Genomic DNA, 19,572 nt, shown 5'->3' with positions numbered 1-19,572 from the left:
TGGGATTGATTAAAGAATTTTTTTCTGTAGTTAGATTTTGTAATAGCTAATCCTGATTAACTAATCCTGATTTATATGCCAAAATATTGACCTAAAGGAAATTTTAACTTTTTTGGAGAAAATGCTTCTATTCCATTTTAATTACACATAAGATTTTTTTAAAACATCATCAGTGTTAGTTGTGGTATTTGGATGTGAAGGGACAGTTTTCGGAGTTATACTCACTGTTAAAGGTTGCCTCTGTGTTTTTTCTGATTTGTGTGGTTCTTCGGTCTTAGTGCTATATCAGGTGAAAGCATTAAAGCTTGGATGTGCAACCCAAAGAATTTAATTAAAATTCGGTAGCTGTTCTTAACTGCATGGCAAACGTACACAGAAGTACATTAATTTTGTGGGAAAAGTTTTGTATAATAAAAATTGGGGAATGTTAATACATTTTTCTATTGAAGGTTCATATTGTTGTCTTAAAAATATTACCAGTACAAGTTGTAGCTATATTAAATCTTCCTTTTGGCAACAGGGTGTTGTCCTAAAATCATGCACATAATTGTGGAAATACAGCTTTGTTAGAAAGGCTTATTTCTATAGCATACACAAGTAGTGACAGTCATCATCTATAACATTGCTATTTAAACAAATTTTGACAGAGCTGGGGGGGAAAAAAAGTCATAAATAACCCACAGTAGATGGTATCAATATATTTAACTTTAGATACTTGCTTTTTTAAGATTGTGATATCGTAGTTTCATTAAGCAACTGTAGTACTCCACTGCTAAAGCTTTGTCTTTTATGTCCATGCATAAAAGGATGGCAGAGGGAAATGCAAACCTGCTTGAGCTCACCCAGCAAGCTAGCACTGAGCCAGGCCTAGCACCCAGGTTATCAGCACTGTTTTTCCAAGGCTCTGCTGTCATTGATAGGAGTCTTGTCTCCACTTAAATTCAAACTGGATTTTAATGAATATTTTTGCTATGCTTGTCCCCTTTTATTACCTGAATCAGGTAAAAGTGCTTGTGAAGTGGAATGGAAAGCATTTACTTTCAGTATAGAAAATGCAACATGGTTACCACTCTGCTAAAATAAATCAGAGATGAGTAAATTAACTCAGCTGAAGGTACCTACAGAATGGGTGGTAACTGTGTATGAGGAAGTAGATATTTAAAGGAAAGAGAAGTGTTAGCTGGATGATGATTCAGCTGAGTAGTACTAGAGAATAGTTTTGTCACTTCTTAATGCCCCAGTTTTTGACCGTCATAGTCTTCATATAAATCTGTAATGTAAGTCGAGGTCTTGAGGAGTGGTGCCATTTTGCTTCTGCTGAAGGCTAGTTAGCAAGTCTCCCCAGACTTTGTTCTGTATGTCCTAGAGCAGGATAAGCTCTGAATGGGAGGAGGAGGAGCTAGAGCCATAATAATTTTTCTTACTACTTCCTAGCATAGATCTCTGAAAAAGCCTGCTTTCCATTAATTCAGAAAACCTTTAAGCATTTAGTAAAATACTTTTTTGTTTAAAAAAGGTTATATTGTGCAACAGAAATACATCTGTTTGCTGTTGTGATTTCTTTGCTTGGTAGATGTACTCAAACTGTCCCTAATGAAAATTAAAGATTGTAATTAGTCAGTACGCTTACCGTTATAGCCTATGCCTATATAAATTAAATTGCTGCCTGCTTTCAGTCCATTCTTCCTTTGAAAATTCGTACTTTGATTTGAATATCAGACTGTATAGTTGGAATGTTACTTAGTTTTGGCACTAACATACTGAGAAATGAAAGAGTGGGAATTCTTAGTTACTGACTTGTTTATATAAACTGTTCCTCAAGAAAAAAATTGAGATCTTCACCTCAAGCTGAAATTCTCACATGTGATAGTTGACCAACTTTTTCTAAAAGTACTAGATTTTTTAAAAATTAGGTTTTGTCTTTTAATGCTGTAATCTGAACAGTACAGTAATTGCATGAGTGGGTCTTTTGTGTATGTTTTGGCTTTCTTGAATGCTAGGGCATGTGGGGTTCTGAGGAAGATTTCATGTCATCTGACTGCCAGCAGTCTCCCAAAAAACATTTCACCCAGCTCCCAAGCAAGCATATCCAGCCAAATGAAAATACACATTGTAGCTCATTGTATAACCCTTAGTACATGTATTGTTCCAATCTTGAACAGTAAATACTTGGGGTTTTTAGGGCTATTACCTCATAGGCATGTGATGTCTTCACTGTCAGCCAGATGCTATGTGCTATGTCAACACTGCTAGCATAAGGCAGGTGACATAAAAGAAGTTAGGTGGAGAATTTGGTGTGAAACTCCAAAGAAGGCAATGCAATTGGAAGATTAAAGGAACTGATGAACTGGAAAGCATTGGAGGAGGAGAAACCATGTGTTTCCATCTCCAGGTTGCTAATTATACTCTCGTAGGGTTATTTAACTGGAATTAATTCAGCTCTTGAATGGAGATACAGAGGTAAGAAGTCAATTGGAGGTGAAAATGAGGTTAAGGAGTTTGATAAACTACAACTCTGGTTGTGGTTTACAAGGGTGATGTTGAGGATGCTTAATTTGGTCATAGCAGCCCCCAGCAGTCTGATGTCATTCTTTGAGCTATGCCAGTTCTTTGCGTGACTGCATGAAGAACCAGAACTGATCCTGATCTAGCTGGTGAAAACACTTCTTGCAGGCTTTTACCCCCCCCAAGATTTTTAATGCATTGGATTTCCAGTCCATCTCTTGCTACACAGTTGCCTGATCTGTCATAGAGGGGGGGTGATACAAAGGTAAGAATAAGCTGGAAAACAGAAAGCATTGAAACTGGAACGGCTGCTTAACAAATTAGTATGAAATTATATCTTCTGTCTGTCAGAGTGTGTTGCAGAGTGTACCATCTGTGCTTTCTTTAGAAAAAGATGTTAGTTTTTCCTTAAAACTCAGAATGAATAGACCATTCAGCCTCATCTCTTACTTGGCTTGTACTGGTCTCTGAAGATAAAATGATCCTGTAGAAGGATCAGACTTTTTCCAGGCAGTATCTGTGAATATTTCTCTTGGGTCTGATGTTTCAGAAGTATTTTTAAGTGTTCAAAAGCCTCTGAGAGAGGCTTTTATTAGATAGCTCCTGCTTATTTATTTATTATACCATCTGTCCCACTATCCAGACAGTTGTATTTTAGTGATGAAGTGGTGGTCTTGGCTTGCTGTAATAAATTTTATAGGATAAAACATACTTTTCCACCTGGTAGATACCTTTAACTTGCCAATGTCTGTTAGCACGGTGGTTATTAAGAATCTATGCTTGCAGAGAGGAGTTTGTCAGAGAATGGGCCCAATGACTTGGTAGTTGTACTTTTCTTTCTTGAAAGCCTTTCTTATACTCGGCCTGCATTTCTTCCTGGCAAAAATATGTGAGAAATAGTAGAACAACCAGGTTAATTGTTATCAGGTGATTGTGTTTGGCTCTCTTGCATGTCTAGCTATGAAAGAAGCACATAACTTACTGGAGTACGTTGGCCAGGTCACACTAGCTTGCCTTGCTGATGGTTGTGTTCTGCAGAACTGACAAGAGAATGTGGTTGTCTGACAGACAGTGCTCTAGAGTGATGTTTGAGGCTGTGAGAACAGGTTTGCTGGTAGCTAGGCTGGCTGGAATAGCCAGTGCAAGTGAAGCTAGTTGTTTGGTTTCCAGTGGTGCTAGCAAAAGAAAGAGTTGGGGGGGACACTGGTAGAAAGGTTGTAGAGTGGCAGTCCCCACTCAGCTACTGTAGTGTGATAATGCCTTGTTCAAAAAAAAACCAACAAACGTTAAATACTCCTAAAGATTAGTTGGCTGGAAGTTTGAAGTTTTAATTTCTACTGTATTTTCAGTACAAAATAGTTCCGGTTGGTAAATGGCTGTAGTATGACCGGTTTGGGTTTTTTTTTTTTTTGTTCTTTGTTATTAGTTTTTAGGTCAGTATGTTTCATACTGAGAAACAGCAGATCTAAGGGAAGGGAGTATCTAAGACATGGCAAATGGCTGTAGTATATAGCACCTTTAAGCAGCAGCACAGCTGCTGCTGGATTGTGTCTACTTCTAGGAGTCCATGAAAGGCTGCAGCATGGTGCAGACAGCAAATAGCCCGGCTGCTTGGGAGCTGTGGTCATGGCTTAATGGGTGTAAAAGCCTCCCACCTGTCACACAGGGGAGGTGACAGAGGAGGACATGTACCTTCAGAAGTTTTAAAGCAGTAAAGTTTTCCAGATGAGCTATATGACAGATGTTTCTACTTACTGACAACTTAATTATTAATGATCATTGCAATGAAATCTTTTGCATTAAGAATAACATAGATTTATATCGGTGGGTATCTCTTGGAGATACTCCAAGCAAAAATAGTACATCCTCACATACTTGGGTATGAGGGCCTAATGCTTGCTGAAAAGAAGAAATAAGGAAGACACCACCTCAGTAGTAAATTTCCTGCTTTTACTTTTTAGAAGTAAGTTCTTACATTACTTTTTAACTGTAGGGTACAGTAGATAGTATATACTTATATAATTTTCAGGATTTGTTGTCTTTATGGCCACAGTGGAAAAACACGATGCTGTTTTAAGTAAATGAGCCTTTTTATATAACCTTTAAATAGAGCACTTATTTGCTGAGTGTGAGGCAGGTTGCCTGTCCTTGATGTCTCAGTATGTCATGCATGGTCTCTTCATGTTTTTGGATGACTTTCACAAGTTCAATGGCAAACAAATTTTACATTTTGATATTTGAGATGGGGAAGATCTCATTACAACTCCTTCACTCTAACCAGTTTGGTGGAATCTCAGCAAGAAATTAGTGTTTTGCTTTGGGACCTTTTCAGAACTTGATACATTTTTATTGTTTTAAATGCTGCTTGCTTATAAATTCTGTAATCTTAAGTGTAGCTATAGTCTAAATAATTTCTTGATTTAATGTCCGTTTTTACAGAAACAATGCATTCATGATCTACTGTATTCCATTCCACACTTCTTCATCCTTCACTTACGTTAATTCTTTGTAAATAACCTTGTGCTGTAAATACATTTGTGAGGAAAATATAAAAGCCTCTTTGTTTTTAGAAGAAAGATCTAGCATGTACAATTATTTAAAAAAATGTACGATTCAGAATTGCCCATCAGTAAAAGTTGAAGGTGAATTTGCATGTCCTTCTCTTGCATTTCTTATGCTTAGCAGAATGCAGTTTGTACATTCATTACATGCCTCTGTTCCTTTGGACACAGCATTTACCTATGCAAAAAGGAAGGTCTTTGATCCAAGTTGACGCTCTGAAATCTGAGTAAATTTTGGTGTGACCTGTAGAAACATACCTTATCTTCCTTCTCTTGGTATGGTGATAAGCTTCTGATGTTTTTTCTCCTGTTCTTTCCCCCCCTCCCCCTTATTTCCAGTGTTCTATTTAGGTGAGTGTTTTAATCTTTTGAGCCTTTTCTGTTCCTCCAAGAGTACTTGTTCACTGTTTTAAGAAAGTCTCAGACTTGGAGTGCTTTTCAAAGCTTTTGTCAAGTTCCATCATATATTAAATTTATTTTGCATTCTGTGAAACCTTTTCATCCATGTGAAATAAATCCATTCTGTAAATATTTAAGGTAACATTTGTTGCAGTTTTTATTTGCTATATTATGTTGTTGAGCTTGTTTGGCTTAAAAAGCAGAAGTAAACAGTTCTTATAATGTCATGTGATGGCTGGCCTTTTTCCTTGATTTTGTGCTTCTTTTGTATGGTAAAAGTTCAAATCATTAATTTGTGGTCTCTCTTCACTTTTAGGTCCTACATTGCCTCGACAGAATTCACAGCTTCCCTCTCAAGTACAAAATGGTCCATCACAAGAAGAATTGGAAATCCAGAGAAGGTATGGTAATATAAGTGAACAGGTGTTCAGTTAAAGAATGTAGTAACTCCTCACTAATGATGAAAAATTAAATGTCAAGGACTTACAACTATTCTCTTGCATTAGGGCAGCGTTTGTATGCATACAGTTTTCAATAGTGTGGTTTCCCTTTGTAAAAACTTTGATTATAGCTAGATCCATTGTTCATGATCTCCATCATTCAAACGATGTAATTGCTATTGGTCTGTTGTGAAGGAGTTGAAGATCAGATGAGAAGCCTTGGAAGAGCTCACTGCTGTCATTTTTCAACCAGACTAAGTAGTTTTCCAGTGACTGTTGTGTCTTCAGTTTTTGATACATCTTCTTATAAAGAAGAAAGCAACAAGCAAGGAAGAAAGTTTTAACCTTTAGAAGTAGAGAATTAAAATCATGATGGAGAACGGCAACTTTTCTTTTTGAATATGGATGCACTAGATCAAACTGTTGTACTGGAAAGCTTGTTTGTCTTTATAGTATTAGTTCTTTAGCAAAGAAACCTTAATTTTCTGCTTTTAAAGTATAAATTTATGTAACCTTTAGTAGTTTAACTTTCAGCTGTAGCAATATTGGTTGTGTCTGTGCTGCCTTCAGGGAGTAATCCATGTTCCCCTGAACAGTTGGCACTCCTCCAAGCTAAACTGTTCTCTTCAATGTGAAGCCACTGTACCCTGTGCCATGCCCTGTGGGGTATTTTTCAGACCTGTAGCATTTTTAACATGCGGGTTTTTTCAGTTCTTTTAATAACTGCTACGTATCAATCATATGCCCAAGTTTTGGGAACAAACTTTCCAGTTGCCATATTCCTGCTTTTGAATGGCAGTATGGGTTAGTGCTGTAGGTTGAGTGTCTGGGATATGCGTATATGAAATGGCAAAGTCTTCTAGGATAGTACTATCAGACTGTGTTAAGTGAACACAGCAAGACCTTGGACTGTCTCAAGCACACTGCCTGTGGTGCAATCCTGGATTATTTTACCATCAAAGTACTCCCAGGAGATTAGCTGTTCTCTTCCAGTAGGGATGCTGGGAGCGATTTGGGTCACATGCAGTACAGATGCAGGGAACAGGATCCTTGAATAAATAAAGTGGTCCAGATTCTTGGTGTAAATGCACTTAATAGCTTTCAGTGGTAACTGGAAAAATATTTTAACATGTTGAGTCTAATTGGCATTGAATTTTTTTCTATTTTGATATTTTGCATTTAGTTTGTTTATGAAAAGGTGAGCAGAACCAGATGGCTAATTTGGGAATAATTCATATTACAGATCTGATAAACCAGCTATATGTGTTGAACAAAGTTTTGACGTCAAAATTGGTCATACTTGTCTGTCTCTTTTCTGCAGTATGTTCTTAAATCTGAGCGAGGATCTCTTCATCTAAAAGTTCCCTTGTTTAAAAACAAACAGCAAGAAGCTCATTACAAATCTGTCTGATGTATTTACGTGCAAGTCTGCTGTCATGATAAAGGTCTTTTATGTCACTTCTTTTGACAGACTTTTCAAAAGCTTTTTTCTTCTGACTTTGTTTTTCCTGTTCTATGGTAGTGTCTCTTAATATTTTTTTATTTCCCATCTGTTCCTTTAGAAGGCTGTATTAATTGTAATTTTTAATGCTGAAATACTTTTCAGAGAAGTATTGTAGGTAGATGTCTCTTCAGAAAACAGTGCTGCCCCATATTAAGAGCTCTGGAAGACTCTTGAAAGTTTTTCTGTGTAAAGAACATATTCTCAGATGGCATTCTTATGGCTTCACTTTCTCATTTGATCGGTGTGCTCTACTTGTTTTCATCTAATATAATGTCCTCTTTGAAGTCTGCTCCTGGTTTTGATTTGTTTTTCCCCTAAAAAAGAATAGAGAACTGGAATGAGTGTTTACTCATGTTGCTAGCTAATTTGTCTGTGGAAAGACTATTGCCATGGTGTTGTTAAGCCTAAGAAGAGCATGTAATTGTGTTAAAACATTCACAACTACTTCCCCAGTCTCTTTACTACTGTAACTACGCAGTTACAATACAGTTCAATTAACTCTAAGCTAGAACTTCTCTTACGTAGTAACTGTCTTTCAGCTTTCAGACTGTAATAACAATAGTCTTACTACATAATGTGGAGAGTAGTAAATAGTTGGGAAGGAAGAGTTTAGGTATTACTTTTAACATATCTACGAGTGACAGTTCCAGTCTCAGTAAAGGGTAAAGGCAGCGTGGGCAGAACTGAATTCTGTAGGGAGCAGTAACACTACAGGGAATGCAAGAGAAGGGAATAAATGTTACTGTGTAGGAAGGAACAGGGGGTTTGTGATGGATCAGTAGAGAGGCAGGCTTTGCTAAGTCTGTTGCTCGTGAAATGTGTCTGTGGAGTGGGGATTTTATTAAAGATTTGGCTTGGTAATGGCTGTCTTTAAGGGCCAGTCTCATATCCCTCCCCTTAAATGCACCTGGATTCAGTAATGTTTGACTGACTCCCATGTTAAGTTCAGGAAAATATTTTTTCTCAGGCTTAGAATAATTTCAAAACAATCTGCTTACATAAAAAATTAAATTTGAAAAAGGGACCCTGTGGAGGTTGTCTAGTCCAACCCTCTGCTCAAAGCAGGACTACTTCAAAGTTAAATTATGTGGCTTGTAGCTTCAGGGTTTTTCTAGGCACAAATCGAAACATTTCCTCAGAAATGTTTTGCCAAAGGAGTGACTGGTGAAGAATGGTGTATTAAAGAGAGCTTTGCAACTGATCTTGATATTTTCCTTCACTTTTATAACCAGTGTTTGGGGAAATTGGGAACTGAAGAATTAAACTAGATCACTGCCAACAAAAGTGTATTGTTTTAGTTCAAAGATTTTTATTTTATTTTAGAAGGGATTTAGTTGTCTTACATTTTGAGTAAAAGTGCTGAAGTCTTTTGCTGCAGAGCTTGTTACTTGAAAATTTACATTGTTTACTGTGCAGTGATACCAGTTTGTAAAGCCACTAGGGCCAGATGGGCCATCTAAAACACTGAGGTTTTTATGAGGCCAAGATTATACATAAGGTGGTCAATGAAATAATTTTGTCTGAACTGATAACTTTGTTACCGTCTTTGAAGAAACCTTAACACATGGTGTATGCTTTCCCTGTTAGGATGTACTTGAAGATAACTGTAACTTTCCTTAACTTGCACTTGAATGCAGTAATAACAAGCTTTAAAACACTCCAGCTTTCATTTTCGATCCTCAAAAATGAGGGAATCTTTGTTACATGGGTTATTTTTTCATTTTGTCAGAGTGGTAGTCAGGCAGTGTTTATATATTCCACTGATTGTTTGATAATGTGCCAACTTCAGTTGACATATGTATTTGTTAATAACTTCAAAGTTACTTAATGTCAAATACCATTTTAAAATGTAAGATTAGTTCACGGCATGCCTGTGTGTGCTACTTGTGCATGTAAATTTACCTTCTATTCCAGCCATGATAAATATTGTCAGGCGTATGAGTCACTGAGTTGGTATCTAATATGACACTTGGGAATTTAATGAGTTAATGTTTATAAATAACTTCAAAATCATCACTGCTTCATAAATAAAGAGACCAGGAACACCAGAAACAGAGAAAGTGTATAGACTGTAAGGAATAATGAAGGTATACAAGCCGCCTGTTGTCCTTCAGGGCCGTAATGGACCAAAACTTGACAGACTGCTGTCGTAAGTACTCAGAAATGTTAGAAGTTTGCAAAAATGCAGCAGTGTAATATTAGGAGGTATTGTAATTGTTAAGTACTTAAAATTTGCTTACAGCTTTAGTTTATTTCATAGATTGGGGTGATACTGTTAAATAAAACTTGGGGTGTGATTGTGCGAGAAAGTGGTATTGATATGGTGTGATTATCATAACATCTTTTGGAAGGCTTCTTAGTTTTAGAGAAAGCAAGTTCAGAGACTGACAAAGGTAGCAGTTTCTTATTTACTTATAGACTTAAAGGAATACTTTTCATTTTACAGATGAAAAATTTCTGAGATTTTGCTAATCTTAACTTTTAACTATGGTAAAAGAACATTTTTTTCCCCTCTAAATTAGTAATTATTACATATATAACTCCTGAGTTGTTTTGAAAACGTGTGGAAATACTGAAAGAAAAAGACTGCATTCCACTATTCAGTAGCAATGTAGCTATGATGATTTAAAAGGAAAGTTTGCCTGTCACTTTCTGTCCCTGGTAGCCTGGTTTCTACTGATTTCCCCCAACCTTTCCTTAGTGGCCAGATGTACTGTCTCCATTTTTCTTTTGCTTCTGAAATTGTGCCATTCATCCAACAACTTATTTTGAAGTAGTATTTCTTTAAAAGCATATGGATTGATTAGGTTATAAATAAGCAAACAGTTTTAATCTGAGCTAGGCATATGAATATGGTATAGTATTGGCTTTTTGGTTTAGGGTATAAGAGTGGTCAGTAGAATACTGTCATATGGTTGTATTGTGTTCTGTACATGTTACAAAATCTGCATGAAGTTTGCATTCCAGAGACGTGGTTTAGATGGAATCAAAGGGGTTTTTTTAATGCCTAAGCTAAGGGCTTCCAGCAGATCAGTTACATCAGGGTAAACTTTTCAATTTGAGCTTGCTGAGGTAGTTTCATGGGACACCCTGCAGCCAGTTCAGAAGATCCATCACGCAGTGTTGTTTCTCATCCTAAAGACTTAGGGTTTTTTTCTTGTCATCACAGTTTCCAGAAAACAGAGTTCTGGTACAACAATGACCTTTTTTTTTTTTTTTTTTTTCCCCACCCCCCTCTAATTTTCTCTCCATTCAGTTTCCTGCCATTCACAGTAAAGTTTTCCTTAGTTCTGTCAAGTCTAGTTTTCAAAAACTTAATAACTGGTTTTATGGAGAGGTAATGTGCTGTCTGGTTACAGTACTGAATAGCTGTAGATGTTGGGTAACATCGAGGGTGTTTAGCAGACTAAGAAAACACTTGTCTATTAAGCAGTCTTTTGACTACATTTGCAAAATTGCTGCCTTAATTGCTGCAATTGAATATGGATGTTGCTTGAAGGATGGTTCTGACAAGTATCTTAGTTAAAACTTTTAAAAATGTCTCTTTTAAATCTTACTCTTTCTGAAAAATTTTCAGTTCTGTGTTTTTTCTTCTTTTTAATGCAAAACCTGAAACTGGGATAAGAAACCATTCTACGTTTTTCCAGATTTTTGGTTATTGTGGTTCCTTTTTATGAAATTAGTTCTCTTGACCATACTCACCAGAATATACCACTCAGAGGGAGTTGCCAATGAAAGTAGCTTTCTCTACTACTGAAATGTATATATTTTATTTTATGTGCACAGATGACTTCCTGTGATCTGGCTTCTGCTAGAAAAGTTCAAATGCTTTGTTAGTTTACATAATATATTGAAAAGATGAAGGTGAGGAAAACTAGGCTTGATGAGGTTTGATCAAAGAGCATTAATAGATCCCTTTGTCTATTAGAATACCTGTATCTAATAACTTTCAGGTTTATAGTTGCCTCTTCATGTCTTTATCATGGTGGCTGGTTACTAGTTTTTGTTTGACTGATAAAATCTTAGTGCTTTCTCTTATTTTCTTATTTCCAACTAATGCGGTTTGAGCTGATAACATAAGAGCTTGTTGTTAAACCATAAATCTCTTTTGATCAAGGAAATGAAAGACTGTTAGTTTGACTTTGGTAATATGAAAAGCTTTAGAACTACTTTTGAAGAATAATTAACCAGATAAAACACAGTAAACTGTACCCAGATAAGCTGCAGAAAGGCTGTTCATGCAGCCTTCCTGGGCTTCAGTAAAGCATTTGACAGATACCAGGAGACAATTTCCTAGTTAAGGTGGAAGAGAGGAGGTTTGCGGTGGAAGTGTGAGAATCATAAAAACAGGCAGTTCCTCCTGCATCAATGGGACTGGGAACATTCAAATTTTATTTGGTGTTTTGCTGAACAAAGCAAGTCCTTGCTGCTGATGTGAGTTGAGATACATGAGTACAAAGGAGGAGTTGGATAATGTTGGAGATTTTGCTGACCAAAATGGAATGAGAAATAATACATAGCAGGTATCCCATTTTTAGACTTTTTTAGGTAGAAAAACCACCAACCTGTAGACCAAATACTAGTGTTCAGGATGTCTTCATACTGGTGCATGGGGAAAATTGACAGTGGAAGTGTTAAGTGCAATGGTGATCAATCAGGGGAAAGCTGTTCGAACATTGGAAATCTCTATGATGTCCTCTAGATTTGGTTAGTGTTTCAAAATCATGATGCACATAGTCAATTAAATGCCTTTATAATTTTACATTAAATTAGGAATAAAGTGTTATTTGATACAAATTTTTTTTAAAAGACATAATCTGAAACAGTCTCACTTTTTACTACTGTTTAAAGAGGTAGAGATCCTCCGCTGCTGAAATTGGAATTAATTGTCAGTTCCAGAGCATATACATAAACTGACTTCAAAACCTCTTGCCTTTGAACAGTCAAACTTTACAGATCTTCTACGTGTCTGTTTCTTGCTCATTTTATCAAGTTTACTGGCTGTTGTCTGGGTTTCTCTGAAACGATGTGCAGTATGCTCAGGTAGAAGCAGTCTGGGCTGTCTAGCACTTGAAAAAAAGTGAACTTGATAACAGCTTCATTGAGAGCGTATAGCAAGAGTTCAGCTTAGATGATACAAAGTGAAGTTCATGTAACTGACAGCACTTAGGAAGTTGCAAAGAGGTTAAATATTAATTGCTTCTGCTGAGATTTTTGTTGTTGGTGCACCAAGTGTACTCACTATTCATGACGATTCTCAGTCTCAGTGGAAACTGCCTATGTTTGATGGAAATTTGCGATCTGTATTGACATGGTTTATACTATATTTTCTCTTTGTAAATGAATTATGAAATGTGGTGTGTGTTCATTCCATGGTACGTAAGCATTAATGTGTAGGCCTTGAGATACGTATTCAGCAGGCTTACGTGACCATATAAGAGAGTGAGTTCTGTGGTAAATGCTGAATATTGGAATGATGAATAAATATTAAAGATGGAAGAGCAAGTTTAACGTTGTCATTAATTTTTTATTATTCACGTAAGTTCCTGGAAATTTTAACGGCCATAACAGAGACAGTTTTGCCTTTTCTGAACTTGTCCAGATGACCAGAGGATTAAGCTATTAAAACTCAAAACTAGTGGCTAAGTTCAAAGTAATCAACATGTTAAAGCACTTTTTTCCCCTATAAACGGTTTTAACAGTGATAAAATAGGTTGACTGTATCTAGTTAAATTGATGTCCATAAAGTGCATGCAGTTCCTTGCAGCCACAGCGTAGCTGCGCTTTTGTAGATGACAACATGCTTCAGGTGGAGCTGAGGTCACTCTGCATCTGGTGCTGGCGCCTCTAGTTTGGCTATACATTGTGTAGCCTGTTAGCAGCCAGCTGCTCTATTTGTTGCAGTGACTCAGTGGTGGGAGGAGGAGAGCCATCATGCGAGATGTATTCTAGTAAGCAGGGACTGTTGGATTAGATAATGCTATCTGTGCCCACATGCTGGGGCTTTCAGCATTTCAGAATAACCCCCAAACATTACTCTCTTGTTTATTGCTCCGTAGATTGAGGCAGGGTTAGAGGAGCTGATGCAAGGGCTCAGAGCAACCCTGAAAGCCGAGGCATGCTGAGACTCCAGGACTGGAATACTACAGTCATTTTCTCATAGTGATAGTCACTGCAATGCAACTTTTTAAACTGGTGAAACAGTTAAGCATATTTCAATATTTATTTAATTGGTAGACATAAGTTTAATGGCCAGATCAACAACACAGTTTGAAGAACTCCATTGGATTGATGAATCCAGGTTTAATTATAGTTGGTACACTTACCTCTAGAACTTTGACATAGTAGCATTATTCCTAAATTTCTTGTTTATGTTGGGCTATAAAACTTAAACCCCACTAGTGAAGCACAGAGTGAAAGACATACATTCTTGAATACTTTTGTATAATCACATTTGATTTCTTGTACAGAATGTCTTAATGGTAACTTTCAGAGTAGTTAGTGCAGAATACATTACTGCAATGTTTTAAGCTGGCAATAGTCTAGTAACCTTCGTGTTGCCTTTTGGGTGTCATTGTTTCTGCCATGCTGTATGTGTTTGTTTTAGAATAGGTAACAGCACAACCAAAAAAAACCCAACCAAACCACTGTGTGGCACACAGACCTGAAAATCTCCTTTCAAGAGAATCTGTTTTATGATTTTTAATTCTGTGTTATTTTTGGTGGCTCGTGATGTTTTTTTGATGTCCTCTTTCAATATACTCATCTTATTAGTGATTTTTTTTTTTTTTTTTACCCCATCCTCCTTGATGTTTTACCTTTAAGAAGAAAAAATGGGGCTAGTATTCCTATTGATCTTTGAGTGATTTAATGCCCTGCTTTGAATCCCAAGTTTTTCAGTCAAGAAAGAATGGAATACGAAATTGGTGGGTTCATAAATGATGACTAACAGCTGTTAAATAGTATGTATTATCTCTCTGCAGCTGACCTCTTCGCTCAGTGCAGCAATTACTTCAGCCAGGTCTGTTCCTCAAGATATTTTGTTTTCTGCAGGCTTTGTCTTGGATCTTTGTGTTCTACAGTGAGTTTTAAAATTAAATACTTCAAACCAGTTTCTGTTCATCTTGGAATGTCTGTCAGCTCAGTGCCTGTTGAATTTGGATGTGATACAAAGATGCTTTTGTCTGTACTGTTCATGGAATACCTCTCTTTTTAATGTATCTGGCTTCATGACAAGAAGCCTTTCAGGTTTGTGGCTGAATTCTGTTAACTCAGGTTGATATATGGTCTTCTCAGTGCAGTTTCCTATCATCTTTTTAGGAAAAAAAATAATGGCTAAATCTTGCATCCAAGAGCAAAACAAGCCAGTGTTAGAATTCTGAAGATTTATGTCAATGTACAGAAAAACTTCCACTTGAGGAAACAAGGTGACCTGCCAGAGCAGACAGCTATTCGCTTTCACAAACTGTTTTAGCAATGGATTTGTTGCTTGTAGGTTTTTTCTCTAGGTGTCCTTGTGACAGCAGCTGTGTTTTTTGACACAATGAGACTTGCTTAATGTTGAGGCATACTTTCTCTGGTGCAAGGACAGTCTTTCCACAAACAGACATTTGCAGTAACTCTTCTGCAGATGACCAAGATACAGGCTTAATGTGAAAAGTGTTCCAGAAAAGGACAGGTTCTTTCCTGGATCTTAAGCCTGTTCTGACACAGAATATTGTTTTGCCAGTAAACATTGAAGTTTCTTAATCTAGTTATTTGTCTTCTCTTCAACCCATGTGGTAATGGCCATATTTTAAGATAAATGATTGAAGTTTCAATTCTTTTGACTATTTTGAAATCTAGCAAAAGGACCAGAGGATCTCTGTCAGTTATTTGTTTACCTTCAGGACAACCACTTATTCCCCCACCCCTCCAGAAAATACAGATCTGAAAGTAGTGTGTGGTCTTAATTTGGGATAGCTTCCTAGTTGCATAGCTGATCATCACACACACTAGTTGTTGAATGTAGTGGTTACTTGTTAAAGACATAATAGAAAATGATCTCGGTGTGTATGTGGTATTGGCTCTTTTCATATAAAATCAAGAACTGAGACGGTAGCACTTCTTAATTGTTACTCCCTGTCAGGATCAGATTCAGAACAAGCTAGGAAGGCTTTCTGTGTACCTGGATAAATTAACTGCAATTCTGTTTTGCAGTTGTCATGTAGGAGAAATTCTAAACACTTTCACTATTACAGATGTGGGTTTTTTTTCAGCAGGGATGCAACAGTGTGTACTTAACTATGCTTATTGCATTTTTCTCCTTGTGTTGTTTCAAGAATGTAGCCATGCTCCTGATTTTTGTCTGCTCAAAGAACTGTACAGTTTTATAGCAGTCTCAGCCATCAGTGAAAATTTGCTCTTAGATTCTAGTAATTCACACTTCTAAAATAATTAGAATTTTGCCTTAGCATAACAAGCATTTCAGTATATGATACCTTTCTGGGGCATTTTTAATACCTCTCTAGATTTTTCAAAAGTTGTCCTGGGAGCTAGATACTCTGCCTTCTAAGGCCGAAGGATTTTCATGTATTGCTTTCACTATGTTCTTGAACGTTCCTGTGCTTTAGAATTACTGAAGTCTTGATGTTTCTGAAATGCTTCAATTCATGTGTTATCTTCATAATCTACTGATGTTTTTGCGTAATATAATTTTGATCTATGAAAATATTTTAAAATAAAATTACATTATCTATGCTATCTAAACAAAACCAGAGGGATATAATGCAAATGGATTTATTATCTTTTTTTAAATAAGGAAAATGAGTTCTTAATCTTTTTAAGCTACAACCGTAACATTTGTTAAGCTATAATTAGTTCTTAGTTTAGGAAATTCATCCTTGCTCATTAAATTGTGTTAAAGCAACTTGATTACATTACTGCCATACTGATCTTTTGACCTGTGCCAATTTTAGTTTTCTATTTGAAAGATTTAATAAATCTGTTAAAATGACTGTAAAAATGTAGTGGGTTGGGGGGGGGGGGTGTGTGTATGTTAGATTTGTTTGTTTTTTCTTTTCCTTGTTGACAAAGGGATTTGAGATATAGAAATAATATAAGAAATAATGAGAATAAACTTAAAGTTATTCTGAATGATGGTGTATTTCACCTCACATATCTTACTGCATGAAAATTTTATGTAAGATAAGAAATATTTGCAAAGTATTTTGCTGCCCTCTCTTGGTAGAGCATTTGTATCATAAGCAAACTGGTTAACTTGTTCATCGTTTTTATTTGTATGTTTCCAAAAATTCTAGTTTTATTCCTTTTTTTCCTGAAAGAATAGAAAATGAGGATTCTTTTACAAAAATAATGTTAAATACTGAATCACTCAATATTTATTTGATAATGAGGACTTTTTTATTCAGGTACTGTGTAGATGAAAGTGGTTATCTCACTGCCTTTTCTCCATATCTTGGCAGACAGCCAATACAGTTTGATAGTGTTGATCACTGATTGAAATAGATTTGCTTCATATTAAGTTCGAAGTTTAAATGTACTTAAGTACATTTTGTTATGACACATGGGCATTGTGTGTCCTTATGGCTCTCCGAAGAGGAGAAAAATCCCAGGTAATCTTCAGGAAAGTGTTAACACACATTGGAACTGTTCAATCCCAAACAGACAGTTTGATTTAGACATACATTTTACACTTTAACTAAAACTGCATGTAATTACATGCTCTATAGAGACAGAGTATACTTTCATATACACTTCCACCCTCAACCCCCCCTGTTTATAGTACATACATATACACACATGTGCACATCCCTCTCAATAGTTAGAAAAGGTTTAAGTAAAAACTTTCTGGGCCAGGGGAAACAGCCTGGAATACTTCCTCTGCTACTCTCCCATTCTCTGGGCATTTTTGATTCAGCAGCTTCTTGTGCATGATACAGTTTCTGTTTTCTAAATAACCTCCCATGGTTTGTTTTTTTGTGTCATGGATTTTGTATTTGATTGTTGGTTGGTTTTACTTCATTTTCTTTCCCCCTGAGGGCTTTTTCCTACTCTTTGAATCACCCTGGGAAGGAGTTCTGTAGCTCATCTGCCTGATGTGCAGAGGTGTTCTTTTCTTTTGAACTTTGCTCTTATTAATAGCATCAAATTTTTCATCCCAGTTGTTGTATTACGATGTCCTCATCGCTCAGGATTTCACAGACCTCCAGTTGTGTTTTCCAGAATGCAGAATTCCAGCTTTTTTAGTTATTTTTTAAATGGAAAAGGTTTGTTACATTTGATCATGGTGTTGCTGCTCTTTGTACCTTTTCAGTTCTGCTGTTTTGTCCCTTTTGAGGTGGAAACAGAGATGCAGGGTTTGTGAATCAGGGTGATGGTATTCTCTAAACTGCTCTGTAATCCCTTCCTAATGTGTAGCATCTGGTTTATGTTTTTGAACCAAACACATCAGTGAATGGATGTTGTCCTAGAACTGTCTGTTGTAACCCTAATATCTCACTCCCGCATGAAGTCCAGCATTTTATATGTGAATTTAGCAAATTTCCCCTCTCTCACCTGCATCACTTCAGCTATATCTCAGTTGAGTTGTTTTTGAAAATTCTACTGCTCGGTTACTTGAAATTAGAAAAATCCATCAGTAGTTCTCCATAATCAGACATCCTTGCTATCCTAAATAATTAAATATTAAGAGCTTAGTCAAGAGCACCTTGCTGTTTCTTTTCCAGTTTGCTTATGAAAGTATGAGATGGCACAGCTCTCGGTATGGCTTATTGCAGAACTGCCTCAGTGACGCTGCTCTTATGTGAGCAGTGACCTATATCAAAGTTCTATTTCTGTAAAGAAATCAAGAACTTAAGAAAAAGAAAATTTAAATATATGACAGCTGCTTCATGTGTTGTTAAACCCAGGGAATTGATACCTTCTAGTTTTATAAACTGAATATAACACGAAATGTTTATAACCTCAAATACTTTATCTACATTTTAGTTTTAGGATTAACAGCGTACATTTCTAGGCAGAATATGCTAATATCTGGCAAATGAATGAAAGAGAATGAACAAAATAAAGCTTCTTTGAAGGCTGTTGACTCATGCTTCGAATAGCCTTTTAGCTACAAACGTATGTGCATCCACCTCTACTTTACAATAAAACAGCCTAAGATGACCAGGCTGAAGTTAGCCATGATGAAAATCCTGCCTTCCTCTAGTAACAGATCTTATCCAAGGGAAAAAGAGTGCGTAGTAAAACTAGCTTTGTACAATACAGAGCAAGCAAAAATGTAATGCCAAAAAATATTTTAAATATCTCTTGCATAGCTTAAATTTCTGTTGTTTATATTGTATTCACTTGATATTTTGTAGAAATTCTCTACTGGTTCCAAACATGTATCAGTCAATTACAAGACTTTCGGTGGACTTCAGAGGCTACAAATCAAGCATTTAACAAGCTGAGTTGCAGCCCTAATTTCTTAGTGACTGCTATTACAACTTTATTGTATGGGAGAGCAGGAGCTGAGGGAAGAAATAATACAGGAGCAGAACTATTTTGCTGCTTCTGAGGATGTTGGGTAGCAAGTTCAGTATGGAAAAGTCCTTTTGCTGTACATAACTGGAACTTAATTGCTTATAGCAATAATGAAACAGTTTTTATCAGGTTTTTTGTTTTAAAGGAAAAACATTGGTCTGAAAAAGGATGGACTTCAGTAGTAACAGTGAATGGGCTGGGGTTTCCAGTTCTGGCAGTATTTTCTGGGCGTGCATAGGAGTGAAATAGCTGAAGTTCCCTTCATTTTCAGACTTCATTTTTATATGGTTCTAAGCATATAGTATAGAATTAGCAATGACCTTTCCCAATAAGATTGCCCAGTGGCAGTCTATGGAAAACACATATCTAGTAGCTTAAGGTATCAAAATTTAGGCCTCATTTTTGCTTTATAGTTAAAAGCTGTCTGTGCTTTGTATTCATTGACAAGCTATCTTCGGTTTGCATCTGAAGCATGGCAGAAGAAAAATGGCTGTGTGCTTCATATATAAGCTTTTATTTCTAAATTACATGATCTTAACAAAAAAAATCAGAGGACAATAACAACATTTTCAGTGATATGTACTGACAGGAACATACTGACCACAGCTTTGAGGAGGATGTGCCTAATTTTTTGTTT

General features: G+C 36.4%; 1 protein-coding gene across 5 annotated transcripts in view; it reads left to right on the top strand.

The window, feature by feature from the left end:
• Nucleotides 1–19,572, top strand: part of ENAH (ENAH actin regulator) — a 99,112-nt gene that overhangs the window by 56,891 nt on the left and 22,649 nt on the right. For 4 of the 5 annotated variants that reach the window (XM_074897306.1, XM_074897305.1, XM_074897303.1 and 1 more), the window contains exon 4: nt 5,782–5,866. In XM_074897306.1, the coding sequence (XP_074753407.1) occupies nt 5,782–5,866 (85 nt within the window). Of the gene's footprint in view, nt 1–5,781; nt 5,867–9,484; nt 9,559–19,572 lie in introns of those variants that run through there. The other variant, XM_074897304.1, reaches the window with a different exon arrangement.

This window comes from Athene noctua, chromosome 1, assembly GCF_965140245.1.
Source record: "Athene noctua chromosome 1, bAthNoc1.hap1.1, whole genome shotgun sequence".
NCBI classification, from domain to species: Eukaryota; Metazoa; Chordata; class Aves; order Strigiformes; family Strigidae; genus Athene; species Athene noctua.
This window is presented reverse-complemented; position numbering and strand designations above follow the sequence as displayed.